General features: G+C 40.7%; 2 protein-coding genes across 19 annotated transcripts in view; both read right to left on the bottom strand.

The window, feature by feature from the left end:
* Positions 1-17,218, bottom strand: part of LOC121445005 (protein FAM104A-like) — a 120,435-nt gene that overhangs the window by 61,248 nt on the left and 41,969 nt on the right. The window contains exon 1 of one of the 14 annotated variants that reach the window (XM_041646979.1): positions 9,551-9,681. The exons of 10 other annotated variants lie outside the window; for them this stretch is intronic. In XM_041646979.1, the coding sequence (XP_041502913.1) occupies positions 9,551-9,555 (5 nt within the window). In that variant the 5' untranslated portion in view covers positions 9,556-9,681. Of the gene's footprint in view, positions 1-9,246; positions 9,457-9,550; positions 9,682-17,218 lie in introns of those variants that run through there. 3 more of the 14 variants (XM_041646980.1, XM_041646976.1, XM_041646973.1) reach the window with 3 other exon arrangements.
* Positions 1-17,218, bottom strand: part of LOC121445004 (protein FAM156A/FAM156B-like) — an 85,934-nt gene that overhangs the window by 26,792 nt on the left and 41,924 nt on the right. Inside the window, exon 1 of one of the 5 annotated variants that reach the window (XM_041646972.1) lies at positions 9,551-9,587. The exons of 3 other annotated variants lie outside the window; for them this stretch is intronic. The gene's annotated coding sequence lies outside the window, so the exon portion shown is untranslated. Of the gene's footprint in view, positions 1-9,337; positions 9,371-9,550; positions 9,588-17,218 lie in introns of those variants that run through there. One more of the 5 variants, XM_041646969.1, reaches the window with a different exon arrangement.

Below are 17,218 nucleotides of genomic sequence, written 5' to 3'. Positions count from 1 at the left end.
TCATGTTCTTCATTCCTAAATGCTCACATCACATCTCAGCAAGGAAATAAACTAGTATTAGGAACAGAAAAGGAAATAAGGTGAATGCAGAGAATGTAGACATGCCTTCGGCTCTCCTCAATGATTTCTGAAGTATGTAAGGATTCACATGGGATAGAAAATACACAAAATGGAAAAGCTTTCAGTTTTTTGATTCGCTGTAAAAAAAAAAATATGGAAGTTCCAAGAAGAGAGACAAAGACAGAATACAAGAAGAGCTTTCTAACACCTGGAATCATCTTCGGTCGTATCAGGTCAAATATAAAATAACGCTCTGGTAAGAAATCTTGATTAGAAGAGATACACAAAAATCATTAGTTTACCAACAGAGAATGAAAACACAATAGATCAAAACCACATAAATGTGCAAGATAAATCTATCATTTGTAACAATGTCACAAACCTGGAGAGATTCCTTATGTAGTGGAGTGGCACAAACCTAAGTAACATGAAGCACCTGATACAAAGCAATTTGTGTATAAGGCTCCCAAAGACACATGACTCAGAGAGATGTTCTGAATGTTTAAATGCACTGTGTCTGTCAGGTACTCATTGAAATTAATAAATGTTTTATTTCTCAGATACTGAGAAGATATCTTCAAGACAACCATCCATTACATCAAGTATACAAGTATTTTCAAAAGAGGGCCTGGGTTCCATGGCTAGGTGCTTGCCTAGTATGTATAAATCTCTGGATCACTCCCCAGATCTGAAAAAAAAGTAAAAAGTAAAACAAAAAAACAAAAAATCCACATGCATGTATATTAAAGGCATGAAAAGATACCAGATATCAAAAATAATTTAAAAAATATTATTTTCATCTCTACTTTAGCAATCCACAAGTGGAATATTGTCTAAAATTAGAGAAATGATATATTAATGGTATTTGTTGTACAATTATTCTAATGCAGGAAAATATAGGAATTTTAAAATACATTAGAATGCTGAGAAATTTAAATTTCCAAAAATGTACTATTTAATATGAAAATTTCAGAAGTCAGTATTGGATAATATACTTTGAGAGAGTATATTGATAGCATTTGAAAATGTGGGGGAAAATACATTGAAATGAGATGTTTATGAGCACTTCAGTAATGATTATTTCCCTTATTGTTTTCTGTGTGTTCCAAAACTACAGTAGAAATGAATTGTCAGGCAGCAATCAGCAGGTAAAGCTGTCTGCCTCCAAGCCTATGGACCTGAGTTCAATTCCCAAGACCCACATGATGAAAGGTAAGAACCAACTCCCAAAAGCTGTCTTCTGAATTCCATATGCATGCCATGGCTTATGTGTGTGCACATATTTTAATTTTTAAACTTTTTTAAAAAATTATTTTATGCATATGGATGCTTTCCCATCATGTAGTTTGTGCACTGTATGCATTCCTGGTTCCAATGGAGGTCAGAAGAGGGCACTGGACATCCTGGAACTGGAGTTACAGACAGTTGTAAGCTACCCTGTGGATGCTGGGAATCAAACCCGGGTCCTTTGGGAGAGCAGCCAGTGCTGTTAACCAATGAGCCATCTCTCCAGTCCCCTTAAAATTTATTTATGGAAATGAATTTCATTTTTAAAGTAAGAGTGAATGCATGCAAAGATCTCGTTGGCAGATTAAGGAGAGAGTATCCAGCCCTCTCCATCTAAACAATGAAGTCAGGTTGCCATACGTCACAGAAGTAAGCAGACTTAAAACAGTGTTACCATGCAAAAATGGATGCCCTCTTTAAATGTGGAAATGGTAGAACAACTGTGATTAGTGAATCCATCCCTCTCTCTCATCCAGAATAAATGAGCTGGCAGAGAGGAAGACTAGAACAGTATGCCCTACACATACTACCAAGGCCTAAATGTTAAAAACTAGTGTGAGCAAAAGCCTGTACTATGCAGATGACCTATAAATGTCCCAGTACTCCATGCTTCTAATCTTCCTCCCAACTCCAGCCCACTTCCTCCGTTGGAAGTATATTTATTTCTGATAACTTGTGTCTTGTTTCTGCTATTATCTACATTTCTTTGTCTAGCTCCTTGTTCTGGGACATAAATACCCAGAAATCTCAATAGATGTCTACAAAACTCTAACATCCGCTGATATCACAGGTGCCTGTAATCTCAGCACTGGGGAGACTGAGGATTCCTAGGAGTTCAAGGTTAGCCTGGATTATATAGAAAACATCAGGCTAGCCAAGGCTATATATGCGTAGCAAGGCATGCCTCATCAAAACTAAAGGGAAGGTGCTATACACTGTAGCAAATACTGTAGATCACAATAAGAATAATAGTGAACCTACCCTTGCCAGGAGACAAGCTAAAAAAAAAAATAATCTCTTGACTGTTTATGTAAAGCATCATCTCCCTGAAACAGATATTGATTTACCACCTTTAATGTATGCTTCTGGAGACAACACAATACACATGTGGAGTCAGTTATCAATAGCATCAAGAAAGAGTTTACCAATGGCCCTTGTCTATCAAGTTCTTAGAAAACACAGCACTTAGCTTGGGGGAATGGGATGGTTGGGATGGAGGAAGGGTGGATATAGGAGCAGGGAAGTATATATCTTAATTAAGAGAGCCATTTTAGGGTTGGCAAGAGACTTGATTCTAGAGGTGTCCCCAGGTGTCCATAGAGATGTCCCCAGCTAGATCTTTGGGCAGATGAGGAGAGGGAGCCTGAAATAGCCTTATCCTATAGCCATACTGATGAATATCTTGTATATCACCATAGAACCTTCATCTGGCGATGGATGAAGCTAGAGACAGAGACCCACATTGGAGGTCTGCACTGAGCTCCCAAGGTCCAAATGAGGAGCAGAAGGAGGGAGAACATGAGCAAGGAAGTCAGGACCTCAAGGGGTGCGCCCACCCACGGAGACGGTGGGGCTGATCTAATAGGAGCTCACCAAAGCAAGCTGAACTGGGACTGATGGAGCATATAATCAAACCAGACTCTCTGAACGTGTTGGACAAGGAGGGCTGACTGAGAAGTCAAGGACAATGGCACTGGGTTTTGATCCTACTGCATGTACTGGCTTTGTGGGAACCTAGTCAGTTTGGATGCTCACCTTTCTAGACCTGGATGGAGGGGGGAGGACCTTGGACTTCCCACAGGGCAGGGTACCCTGACTGCTCTTGGGGCTGACGAGGGAGGGGGAGGGGGAGGAAAATGGGAGGAGGGGAGGAGGTAGAAATTTTTAAGTAAAAAAAAAAAATAAAATATAATTAAAAAAGAAAAAAAGAAAACACAGCGCTTTTGAGGATGCTTTTGCTGTCCTGGAATCAAAAAATGAGTAAAAGACACACTGGAGAAGACTTTCTTGGTAAATTGTAATAACGCACATGCCCACAAGAAAGTGAAAAGAAAGTCCATTTAAGAAACTGCAATATGCCAAGCATGGGTGGAGCACACCTTTAATTCCAGCACTAAGGAGGCAGAGGGAAGCGGATCTCTGTGAGTTCCATGTTAGACTGGTCTACAAAGTGAGTTCCAGGCCAGAGTTATTACATAGAGAAACCCTGTTTCTTACCCCCACCAAAAAAAGAAGAAAAAGAAACTGTAGATACTACTGAGTTTTATGAAATGAAACATACATAAACAAAATAAATTAACCAGAAGAAATGTTCCTGTGTTCAACAGCTGTGGTGTGGAGGACAGGCTACTAGACACTGTTCTGTTGGTGTCCTGGTTGGGGGATGGCAGTGGGGGTGGGTAGAACTTGTAAAGCTCCTAGGGGAAAATCGTTTGTTGTTTAACATTTCTATAGGAATCCAAGGGTTCCTTTTGTTTTCCCATCATCTCAGAAAGAACTCTGTCATAGTTGTAGCTAGATAAACTAGGATAAAGGTAACACAGCCTAGCTAGATATGTGGCACTTTAAGGAAGCTTACAGTAATTGTAAAGTTAATGAGATTCACAGCAATAATTCCACAGGTTTTTTTCATGTGCAAATATGGATCTCAGTATGCTTTAAACGTACCTGTATGGGTGAGAAAATGTCTTAAGCAAGGATCACAAATGGAATTAATGGTGATCACTGAGTGATAGGTCTGTGAGTAAAAACTGTTTTCATTAAATCCCCAGAAAATGTCCAGAATACAGTGAAATAAAATCTATACTGGAAGAAATTATTTGCAAAGGTGCATAAACTCCAAGGCCAGAAGGGGAAAAAATGAGTTCCTAGGCCGCCCCACTAAACCAAGGCTAACTGGAAAAGAAAAGCTCTTTGTCCAAGAGGTAGGGAGTTGGGAGGGAATCTCGGAAGTTGGTAACTTAATCTCAGGCTCCAAGACTTTTTTTTTTCTCTAAAGCCGCTCTAAGAGGAAAAAAAAAAAAAAAAGACTCCACAGCAGGGGATTTTTTTTTTCCACAGGCAAAGGGAGGGAGAAGAAGCAAAGAGGCCCACTGCATTAAGAAATGCTGCCATCTAAGGGTCAGAAAGACACCAACATCAGAGAGAGTCCATCTTTTCTGGGGAATTTTCTGCCCCCAACCTATTAAATAAAGATGAGAAAAGCCAACCTACTGAGGTGGCTAACCAGACAGACCACACAGCGAACTCACAACTCACACCTGCCCAAGTAGCTAAACAGTCTACGCCAACAAAGGAAACCTCCCTTAGTTCTGCTCGTGAAACCATAGCAACAGCAAGAGGAAATCCCTACCACATCGGAAGATGCTGTTCTTTGTAGTAGTACTGCTGAATCGGAAGCCTGAGCACAAGTGTCCTGAAAGGCCTTGTTAGTCTCCCTCCAGAAGCAGGACTGCGCCTTCCTTCCAGTGCTGTAGTTCTCTGCTGACCAAGGGATGCAACCGCTGCTGTAGAATGGGACTGCTGATAAGTAGGACCTATTGCCCTGCGCACCACGTGAGATGCATGCCAGTCCCTGGACACACTCCTCCCATTCCGCCCAGCCTTTGATCCTGCTTTTCACGTGGCTGTACTCACTGTCTTCCTTGCAGCACTCATCCCGCTCATCCCGTTAATCCTAACTGCCCACCACATGGCCCCTTGACACCGCTCAGGCAAGCAATGGAGCCTTGCCTGCTGGGGATCCTTCTCTTCCCCTCTAAAGTCTCCTCAGGGACATGCCCTGGGCAACACAGAAGACTGTGCCCTTCAGTACAAGACAGGTACCCTGCTTGCATCTCTCTGCTCCTGTCTTAATTTTAACTCAATCCTCACAGAAGTCAACGGTGGGGGGAGCGCATATTTACTTAAAAGGGAGGGGGACTAAACAGTCCTGTGAGCAAACAGGTAGGCCTTGACCAGGGCTCAAGAGATCACCCCTTCCAGTCCAAGCTCCATGATCCTCTCCTGCTTTCCTGAAAAAACAAATAACCCAAACAAGCAAAACTTGCTGTTCTCTGGGCAGGTTGTTTCTTCAACCCTGAGAACCAGAAGCTGAGAGTAGCAGCAACTAGGCAAGAGAGTGTAAGAGAAGAACCCCTTCCACCTACACCCCTCCCCCAAGAAAGTTTCTTGCACTTAAACATTTGGAAAAGTAGCAGCAACTAGGCAAGAGAGTGTAAGAGAAGAACCCCTTCCACCTACACCCCTCCCCCAAGAAAGTTTCTTGCACTTAAACATTTGGAAATCTACTGGTTTCAAGATCTCTAAGCTTTCCTCCTAGTGTCCCAAACATTTTACCCTGTCTCTTTAACCACAGACATCAAGGAGAAACCTAAAATGGGCCAACTCTAGAGATGAACCTTGATGGCAGTTTATATAGGGCAGGCAGTCTGTGACTATGATCTTTCTCAGATTATAAATCTGTATATGGAAATTTTTGGAGTGTTCCTTGAGAATTATTTTAATATTTTTATTTTAATGTTCATTTATTTATTGTTTGTTGTTTGGGGTTTTTTTGGTGTAAGTGGATACTCATCCCACGGATTTACTTGCCCACTTGCACTGCCACCGAGAGGTACTCCCAAGTCATGATGCATTCCCTTTAAAACCAATATCACATATGAAATTTTAAAAATTCATTTTCAGAGTATATAAAAATGTATATGGCTAAAATGTATGAAACAGCACTGAATCACAAATAATGTGAAAGACATTTTTAAAAACTAAGACGATAAATTCAAATCTCAGCACAGTAAAATTTTGAAGGTTAGCAGTAATCTCAAAACACAATGTTGCAGATATTGGCAAGTTTTCTTGGTCAGAGGAGTCTTGCAGTATGTGTCCACTTGGCAGAAACCACAGTAGGAACATTGTTTAAACAAGGGCAATGATGTACTGGAAGTGTTTATTGTAGCGTTATTTTTTTCTTTTTCAGAAACAATTAAGGAACTGTGAATCATGTTGTAGATGATATATATGGCAGACTACTGGAAATTGACTTTTAAGAAAATATACTTATTACCTAGTAGGAAAAAACAACTTCATAATCTAATAGTGAACGATATATTACCACAATTATGGAAAAATGAATGCAATATGCAAAACACATTAAAAAAGGATTACACTTTTTCATTTATTTTCTTCCATATATTCCAAGGTGACTATAATAGAAATGAATCAGAAAGCCCGGCTTGCAATATACTTCTGTTATCCCAGAACACAGAAGGCTGAGGCAAAAGAATAAAAACAGATTGAGCTCCACAGACATACCTTATCTAAGAAATAACCAGCAAAACAAGTAAACAAAAGAGATTGCCATGATAAATTAACAGTGAATATGCAAAACAATTTCTTCATCACTTTTGTAAGCTCCCACACCCACTGGACAGGATCAGAGGAGCAGTCACCCTTCTCCATGGAAACAAGTAAGACTGCCACAGGACAGAGAAAGTCAGTGGAGTTCATGTAGGTCCTCTCTCAACACTGACATTCCTTTTGAGATTTGAAATGGTAGAAGAGTCATGGTTAGTGAATCTACCACTCCACGCCACATCTTATACTCCTCTCTTCCTTTGATAAAATCATCACTGCTTATGTAAACTGCCAGGAATTCTTTGCCCCTTCAGCTACACTGAAAGAGACAACCATTTGCACAACTACCAGCTCTGCCCTGATAGGTAAAAGTTAAATTTATGTGCATGCATGGGTAGTTTTAATGACTCAAAATCTGGAGGATCTAGACAGAGTATAAAAAGCATGTAATAGTGCTAAATTACAAGTTCAGGGAATATGAGGAATAGACATATGTTGGAGTCCTGGAGGGTAGCGATTGTAGCAAGTAGTTATGAAAAATCTTAAATGTGCAGTCACTTAGAATTTTTATTTATTTGGAGTTTTTAAAGCATTCTAATGGGGACTTCATCGGGACAGTGGAAAAATTAACAGATTAGGCTAAAAATAAGTGGCAGGGGAGGTAAGAGCAGATGGGACTTTCAGCTCTATACCAAAGAATAAAGCAGTGGAAAATAGATTCAGTACTCTGAGGAAGGCAGAGCAGTAGTTCAGTGGTAGTGTGTTCATTCAGAGCTCCAAGCTCTAAGTTCCATCCCCAGCAGAGAGGTGGGGGTGGGATTAGTACTAATAATTATATATCTAAAGACCAAAAATATAATTTTAAAAGGAAAACATATATATATAATATTGTTACAGTGGGGCTAATTTTTACATTTGCACCAAAATCAATATTATTTTTCAAAATTTATAAATGATGATGAGTACACAAAAGCCAAAGTTCACAGAGAATGGGAATTAACTTTCATGCAGCAGATGCCCATAGAAAAAAAAATATTGTTAAAAACAAATTTAATTAATATAAAAAGTTTGAACTTGTAAAGTCAATGAATATACTTCTAGAAATATAAGAATGTATGAAAATATTCTTTGTAAGTTAAAGAAGCAATATCTTTGAGTAATGTATTAATACATCCTCTTAATTCAGTTCACTCAAAATTACACAATGATTTCCTACTAGAAGGTAGAAATGGGAATCTCAAGAGATTATACATTTAAGGAGATCTTATCACACCCAGACAGAAATAAATAAATAAAGACCTGGTTTAAAATTCCCTACTACATATGTCATGGCAAACAGCAGAGACAATAATAATGTGACATCTAGTAGTGAGGACCCAAGTTAAGAACCTGTTGAGCTATTTATACAGGTTATCAACACTGAAGCAGACACTGCAGTCACTACCCTTTATATTTACGGTGACTGTGGCACACAGATCTGGAATCACATTCTATATTATACACTCTTGTAGAACACCTTTTTGTGCTAAATACAAGAAAAGACAAGACACTCTGGGAAGGAATGTAAACCTGGAAACAAACGTAGTTTTAAATTCTAATATTGTACTTATTACTCACATAGTTTAAATAGAAAGAAAAAGCATGTAGGAAACTTGTTTAAACACCACAGGATATTATGAAATGTCACACTGTATTTGTAACAAAATTACCCTGCAGAAATCAAACACTAATTCAAACACACAACATATCTATTCAGAACACACTGCTAGCCACTTTTTTTATGTGCTTAAAAACTGATGGTGAGCAAAAAAGAAACAAACTAGTACAGATCTTGTACTTAGCAACAATATACTTTTAAAATATTTGGTAATGAGATGGGGCTATGGGTTGTTTGTATAATTCATATCAGTTATTAAATAATTTCGTCACACTGAGGAAAATGTTCATGTGACAAATGGCTTATGCTAAATATGAGATTTTAATGTGACATACAATAATTACATATCAATGGAATTTGGTCTGATTTTCTAAGTTTTTAAGACGCTAAAGCAAAGGCACAAATATGCAGCCTAGTATCTTTAAAAGAGCCGTACGCATTAGAAAGCTCTAAGACAATCACCATGAAATACAATTAATGGTGATCACTAGGTGATAGGACTGTAAGAAAAAAACTTGTTTTCATTAACACTTTACAGAAATTTTCCAGATGGAAGTGAAACCAAGTCTCCACTGAAAGAACACACGGATAAAGGTCCACAAACCCAGGACAAGCTGGGGACAGAATAAAGCCTTTCAAAGAAGCCAAAACACAAGTCGCTGTAGTGTCTAGGCTGCCCCACAACAGTAAAGCCAACTTGAAAAATAAAGGGATTTGTTCTAAGGCTGTGAATATCAACAAGGTAAAGTCTAGAATTTATTAACTCAATTGCCAGTTCCAGGCAGGCACAAATCCTACTACGGGGAAAGGAAGGGGAGGGGAGGAGAAAGGGAAGACGAGAAGGGAAGAAGGGAAGGGGAAAAAAGCCTTCTTAGTTTAAAAAGACTCACAGTATTTTTTCAAACACACAGGGCAGAGGAGAAAGGGCTGTATGGCGCAACACTGCCATCTAAGACTTTAAAGAAACAGACAGGCACCCACATCGGAGGATCGTCCATCTTCGGAGGATCATCCATCTTTTCCGCTGCTTTTCTGCCCACAGCCCATAAGATGAAGGCTGGGAAAGACAGGTGGGATGAACAACACACAACGCACTCAAACCTGAGCAAGGGGACTGGAGAACCATTCAAACAAAGGAAGCCTCTCTTAAGTCCCGCCCGCGGAACCATGGCAACAGCAACAGGAAGTCCCTACCACATTGGAAAGATGAGCTCTTCTTAGGGTAGGATTGGCTGGTTCAGAGGCTGCAAGCATATGCTGGGGAGGTTGCTGCCAGTCTGGCTCCGAGTCTCCTGCACTTTCCTTCCAACGCTGTAGTTGCCTGTTGCCTAAGAGACGTGGTTGGTGATGTCCAGAACCTGTTCCCGACAGCCCCCTGCGCCTCACGCTCAGGACGTACACAAGAACATGCTCCTCCCACTCACCCCAGCCTCGAACCCATTTCTGACGCACTCACTGTCCTCCAGGCCCTCACCTATCTGAATCTAACTGCCCACAGCAGCGCCTAAGCGATCCGCCAAGCGATCCACCACTGGGGCTGCATGATCTGTCTCTTTAAGAGGGGCCTCTCATCCTTTGGGGCCTTCTTTCCCTCTTAGGTCACATTTGAGCATCAGGCAACAGCGTGCCTGTAGGTCCAATGAAGGATAGGCGCCCTGCTGCGCTCCCAGGCAGTGACAAGAAAAAAATCTTAAAAGCCTTCTGAATTATTTTAGCTCTATCCTAACAAAAAAAAAAATCACATTTTGTAACAAAAAGAGGTTTCATTTTTAATGGAACTGTATCCCATCTTTTTAAATTTACTTTTATTTAAAAATAATCTTTTTGTTTTACATACCAAGCCCAGTACCCCCTCCTTCCCTTCCTCCCGCTCCACTCCCCTCCCCCCTCCCCTCACCCTCTTCTCACCCCCACCCCAGCCAATCCTCAGAGAGGGTGAGGCCTCCCAACAAAGTCTGTCACGTCCCTTGAGGCAGGACCAAGGCCCTCCTCCCTGTATCTAGGCTGAGCAAGGTATCCCTCCACAGAGAATGGGCTCCAAAAAGCCAGTTGTTGCACTAGGGATAAACCCTGGAACCGCTGCCAGTGTCCCCACACACTGCCCAAGTCACACAACTGTCATGCACACTCAGAGGGCCTAGTTCAGTCCTATGCAGGCTCCCCAGCTATCAGTCTAGAGTCAGTGAGTGCCCACTGTTTCTGTGGGTTTCCCCCATCATGATCTTGACCCCTTAGCTCATATTATCGCCCCTCCCTCTCTTTGACTGAACCCTGGGAGTTAGGCCCAGTGCTTAGCTGTGGATCTCTGCATCTGCTTCCATCAGTTACTGAATGAAGGTTCTATGGTGACAATTAAGGTAGTCATCAATCTGATTACAGGGGAAGGCCAGCTCAGGCACCCTCTCCACTATTGCTTGGTGTCTTAGCTGGGGTCATCCTTATGGATTCCTGGGAATTTCCCTAGTGCCAGGTTTTTCCCTAACCCCATACTGAATCCCTCTATCAAGATATCTCTTTCCTTGCTCTCCCTCTCTGTCCCTCTTGCAACTGGACAATCCCATCCTGGTCCTCCATGCTCTCCGCCCCCTCCCTTCCCCCCCCCCCCCCCCATGCTCCCAATTTACTCAGATTTTATCTATTTCCCCTTTCTAGGGGGAATCCATGCATGTCTCTCTTTGGTCCTCCTTGCTACTTAGCTTATCAGGGGATGTGAACTGTAGGCTGTACCCCATCTTTTAATGACAGTAGGTTTGCCATAAAGACAGATTGGCAGTTCTTTATTTTTCATAGGGTCTCCTGATGGGCCAGGACCTAAAAGAATTTTGCTTCCACCTGAGTTTTACCATTTCCTTAAAGTACTGTCCCTTTATTTTCTGGGCATGCTGTTTCCTCAAGTGTAAGAATGAGAAGCCAGAGAAGCCAGCATTCAGGCAAAGAGGTGATAAGAAAGGCCCTGCTTCTGCTATAGTTCTGCCATGCACAGCACTTTCCCCTCTCCTGGGAGTTTCTAACTCTTAGAATTTAAAATCCATTGGTCTACATGATCTCTGAGTTTTCCTTTCTATTTAGTATCCCAGACAGACAGAAAAATAAGATGAGAAATAGGAAATTACAAAAATGAGTAAACCTTGTCATCCTGACATGTACCAGACACCCAAAAATAACCTCCAAGTTTAGGGCTACATCAATGACAAGCTTTTGAATTAAGAGAAATTTTCACTTTGAAGATATTTTTAGTGCCCTACTGTGTCCTACCTAAACAGTATGGAGTTGCATGGACAACAACAGCATGGAAAACTACTATCCCATAGACATTTGAGTCCTAGTTCAAGTGAGGTTGGTTTACTTTTTTACAAGCTAACTTTTTCAAATAATAAGCTCATCATATTTTTCCCAGGATGTAGTTCCCAATGGCAATGTAAGTTGTGTTATTTTGTTATATCACCCTTTCTGATTTCAAGGTGCATGAGAAACACTTTACTTCTAAAACCATGACCCCAAAACTTGTGGTCTGTTAGAGCTAATCATGTAAGATTTGAGTATACACTTCTAAGAATCAAAGTCTAAAAAGTTCCAGTTGCAAGTGTTAGTTAGAACCTAGGCCACAGCAGACCACCTACCCTCAATAAGCCAATTAAATAAAGTAACAGTACAAAGTGGAAAGATTTGTGATGTGGAATTCCTCTCTGTGTGCTGGTGAGTATGTTTTATTAGCATTGGTTAATAAAGAAGCTGCTTTGGGCCTATGGCAGCACAGAATAGAGCAAGGCAAAAATTCCAAGCAGAGATAGAGGAGAAAAGATGGTGGAATCAGGGAGACACCATGTAGCTGCCAAAGGAGACAGACAACCTAGAACCTTACAGGTAAATCACAAGCCTCATGGTAAAATACAAATTAATAGGAATGGGTTAATGTAAGATATAAAGAGTTAGTTAATAAGGAGCCTGAGCTAATAGGTCGAACAGTGTTTTAATTAATACAGTTTCTGTGTGACTATTTCAGGTCAGGGCAGCCAGGAACGAACAAGCAGCCTCTGTCTACAGATTTGTTTACTGTATATAGCCATAGTGGGCAGAGGAGCACAGAACTCCAGTGATCTGTCCCCAAGTCCATTTTCTAGTGCACAGAAGTGGCAATTGGGTTTAAACAAAGAGCCAAAAGTATGCAGAACTAAGCTGTTTCTGGTCAAGGTGTGGTCCCAGCCATCATTGTATTTTAGACTCTAGTATCTTACAAGGTAGTTTGACAAGGTATTAGAACTGTGTGCAATCTCTTCAAGAGAAAGCATCTCCCTCTGACTGGTATAAGGTTTCAGTATTCCCTCAAGATGAAATTCCTGGGGAAACTTCCAGTTCCTTGAAGTCCATTGTTAAACAGATAGCCAACAGAGGAAATTTAAGTATCTCTTTAGGATACCTTCACTCCTGCCTGGACACAAGGAAATACCAGATTGTATGGTCAAGAACAGGACTTGCTATTTCCAAGAAAGAAAGCATATGTACTCTATCCTTGCCTGTAATCTTAGTGTAAAGGGATTTTTCACATGTATCCTAAGCAAGGCATCACAAGGTAAATAACAAACAAGTGACTCAAATCGGACAATTTTTGTGAACCAGGGTCTCAAGTAGATCATGCTGACCTCCAACTAGCTACATAAATAAGACTACCTTGAACCCCTGATCCTCCTGCCTCTAAATCCTAAATAAATCCTAAATGCTAGGATTACAGATATATACCCCCATGCCCAGCTCTGACTCAAATGTAAATTGCCTATTCAACTGATATACACAAAGACAACAAGGGGGTTAGACAACTTCAAAGCTGAGCCAAGATGGTAGTGTATCTAGGACCGGGAATAGAGTTTGTGACTGTATTCCACCCCAGGTTCCAAAACTCCTGGTTTCTATGAACTGTTTTCCACTAACTTTTAAATATTTACTTATGGGGTTATTTTTCTTTTTTGTTTTTACTCCTTTGTTTTTACTTTTTGCTGAACTGAGGATTGAACTCAGAGCCTTGCAAGTGATAAGTATATGCTCCAATACTGAATATATAGTTCTGACCACAAAGTACTCTTTTATTTGTTTAATTTTTATTTACTTATATTTCATGTCGGAGTGATCTGCATGTACACCTACATTCCACCAGAAGAGGGCATCAGGTCCTATTATAGATGGTTATGAGCCACCATGTGGGTACTGAAAATTGAACTCAGGACCTCTGAAAGAACAGTCAGTGCTCTCAGCCCCTGAGTCATTTCTCCAGCCCCAAAGTACTCATTTTAACTTATTAGTATCTTATATGAAATCTCATAAGCTCAATTTTATATAAAAAGTATGAAAAATAAATGCATGGGTCTTAAATGAAAATATAGACCTTTGATGTAATTTAAGAGAATTTATTTTAAAGCAAAAATAATATAACAGAATCTGAATTTAATAACAAAAAGGTCAGCAATAATCTCAAGGTACAGTAATGCAGACACCTGATAAATGTTCTCAAATGAGTTTTGCAAAATATATCTCTAGCAGTCGCAGTAGGAACCAGGATATTCTAAAGAGAGACATCCATGCTCCTGCCTTGGGCTATCAAACTACCGACACAACGGACCCAAAGAAATAAAACTTTACCCTAAGAGTCCCATTCTGGGAAGGAAAAGGCTGGACTCAGGTGCCAGCCAGAGAGGAGCTTGTCTCCTGGGAAAAGATTTCACACACTGCTGACAACTACATGGCTGATTTTGCAGGGCTGACTATAATGTGTCAGTTGATAGGCAGGATCACAGCCTGACCAGCACTGCTTAGGCGTAGCTAAGTCTCACCCTCTACTGAATCCTAAACCGGATATTAGGACCCCTGAAATGGGGGTAGCCGGACCTCCTTATTTGTTCTTCTTCCCAGTGGGGCCACACTGAAATCTCCTTTTTCTGCTCTTAGCTATTACCCATCTCTCTAACTGGCTTATTGATGATGACTGGATGGCAGAGCCTATCTTTTCAGAGCTGCTGGGACCCAGCTGCTGAAACCCAGCAACTCAAGAAACATGTCAATTTGTAGAAATCAACATGAGAATTATCATATCAAATGTCGACAAGGATTTATTAACAATATTTGTTGTACTAGAAATAATATGTCTTCTGAGTGAGAAATCACTCTGCACACTGAACATTTTAATTATGCAAATTGCATAATTAAAAGATTAATGAAGAAGAATGTTCTTTCTAGTACTTATCCAGCTCTAGGTAATGTTCAAAGAGGACACAGCCAAAACCAGAAAATTTCACTAGCTTATGTCCACTTCCCATGCTGTCACATGTACATACACATGCTGTCATCCTTAAATCACTTTTAGATCCCAGCCCAGATATTTAAAAAGAGACAGGAGACTGACCAAGCCTGACCACTTGGGCAGTTGGGAGTGTTACCTATCAGATATATTGCCAGAATTCTTTCTTAAGTACACCTGTGTTGTTCTTTTTGCTTAGTTGTTAATGAGTTCATCTTGCCCACCTGGTAGAATTATGCTTTTCCTGAAAAGTGCACAGAGGACTTAGTGGTGTTTGTGATCCTGCACTGCCACCTAGAGTTGTCCCTTAGAGGCATATTCTTTGATAAATAGCTGGTTTTAAGTCAGGGTTGTTTCATTTTGTTACAGAAATGAAGCCTAATTGAAGGTCAATCTTGGTGAGCAAATGCAATCCAAAATGACTCTGAGATTCCATCTTGCACCTGTTAGAATGACTAAGATCAAAAACACTAATGATAGCTTATGCTAGAAAGGATGTGTAGTATGGGGAACACTCTTCCATTGCATTCCATGGTAGGAGTGCAAACTTGTACAACCACTGTGGAAATCAGTATGGCAGTTTCTTAGAAAATTGGAAATCTATCTACCTCAAGACCCAGCTATGCCTCTCTTGAGCATATACCCGAAGGATGCTCAGTCATACCACAGGGACACTTACTCAACTATGTTCACAGCAGTTTTATTTGAAATAGCCAGAACCTGGAAACAACCTAGATGTACTTCAACCAAAGAATGGATAAAGAAAATGCAGTACATTTACACAATTGAGTGTTACTCAGCTGTTAAAGACAACAACATCATGAAATTTGCAGGCAAAGAGATGGAACTAGAAAAAAATTATCCTAAATGAGGTAACTCAGACCAGGAGAGCTAAACATGGTATGTACTCACTTATAAAATGGCTATTAGCTCTAAAATAGAGGATAACCATGCTACAATTCACAGACCCAGAGAGGCTAGGGAACAAGGAGGGCTCAAAGAGGAACTCAGGAAATCCCTCAGAAAAGGAAATAGAAGAGATCTCATGGGTATACTTGGGGTGCGTGGGGTGGGAACACGGGGAATCAGATTGGGGGCATGGATGGAGGGGAAAGTATTGAAAGAAATGACTGCAAAGGGGGTGTATTTCAGGGTCAGACAGAAACCTGATGCAAGGGAAACACCCAGGAATTTACAAGGTTAACCTCAGCTAAGACTCCTAGAAATAGTGGATAGGTAGCCTGAACTGGCCATCTCCTGTGACCAGGCAAGACTTCCAGTGGAGAGACTGGGACACCAAGCCAGACACACAACCTGCAACCTATAGTTTGTCCTGCCTACAGGATGTGCTGGGGTAAGGGTGACACAGAGATTATGGGAATGCCCAACCAATGACTGGTCCAGTCTCAGACCCATGCCACAAGAGTTAGCCCACCCCTGACACTGCCTGGAGTGCCAGGACCCAGAGACTGAGTGTCCCAGAGACCTAGGATAAAACTAAACACGATTGGGGAAAAAAATCAACACAGTGATGCCTAACAGTATTCTGCTATACTCATAGATTGGTGCGTAGCCCAATTGTTTTCAGAGAGGCTTCACACAGCAACTGATAAAAATAGATGCAGAGACCCACAGTCAAACATTAGGCTGAACTCAAAGAATCCTACGGAAGAGGGAGAGGAAGGATTGTATGAGCCAGAGGGGTCAAGGATACCACAAGAAACCCACAGAAACAACTAACTTGGGTTCATAGAAGCTAACAGAAGTCTGAACCAATAACCAACGAGGCTACGTGGGACCAATCTAAACCCTCTACATATATGTGGCAGCTGTGTAGATTCATCTACTTGTGGGATTCCTAACAGTGAGAGCAGGGGCTGTCTCTAACTCTTTTGCTGGCTCTTAAGACCCTACTCCTCACATTGGGTCACCTTGCCAGGACTTAATACATGGGGAGGTGCTTAGTCTTACTGCAACTTGATATGTCATGCTTTGTTGATACTCACGGGAGGCCTGCCCTTTTCTGAACAGAAATGGAGGAATGCATGGAGGGGGTAGAAGGGAGGTGGTGGGAGGGAATGGGAATAAAGAAGGGAGGGATATAAAATAAATAAATTATATAGCATCAATTTTACTACTTCAAGTTTCTGCTACACCAGTAGCATAAATTTTTCTATTTTAGAAACAATGGAGGAAATTTTAAGCATTTTATGGTAGATACAGATATGTTGAACTATTGGGATTCTGGGTTTAAACAAAATATACTGAATTACCTAAAAATAAACTAAACAACTTCAGAATTCAGCATGGGGCAATATATTATCTCAAATACAGAAAAATTAATGTGATGTAAGTGGGGACCTCTTAAAAGAGATGTGTGAGTAGCTGAGCCACAGTTATTTTTTCCTTTCTTTCTTGTCTATGTATTCCAAAATTACTACAAAAGAAATTAACTATTGGACTGGACTCGATGGCAAAAGCTCAAAATTACAGCTCTAGAGAAACTATCAGGGTAATCAGACTTCCAGTCCAACTTGCCTGCATAGTCAGACCTTTCAAAATAATATACCAAAAGA

This window comes from Microtus oregoni, unplaced genomic scaffold, assembly GCF_018167655.1.
Source record: "Microtus oregoni isolate MIOR12 unplaced genomic scaffold, Mior012 000153F_000, whole genome shotgun sequence".
NCBI classification, from domain to species: Eukaryota; Metazoa; Chordata; class Mammalia; order Rodentia; family Cricetidae; genus Microtus; species Microtus oregoni.
This window is presented reverse-complemented; position numbering and strand designations above follow the sequence as displayed.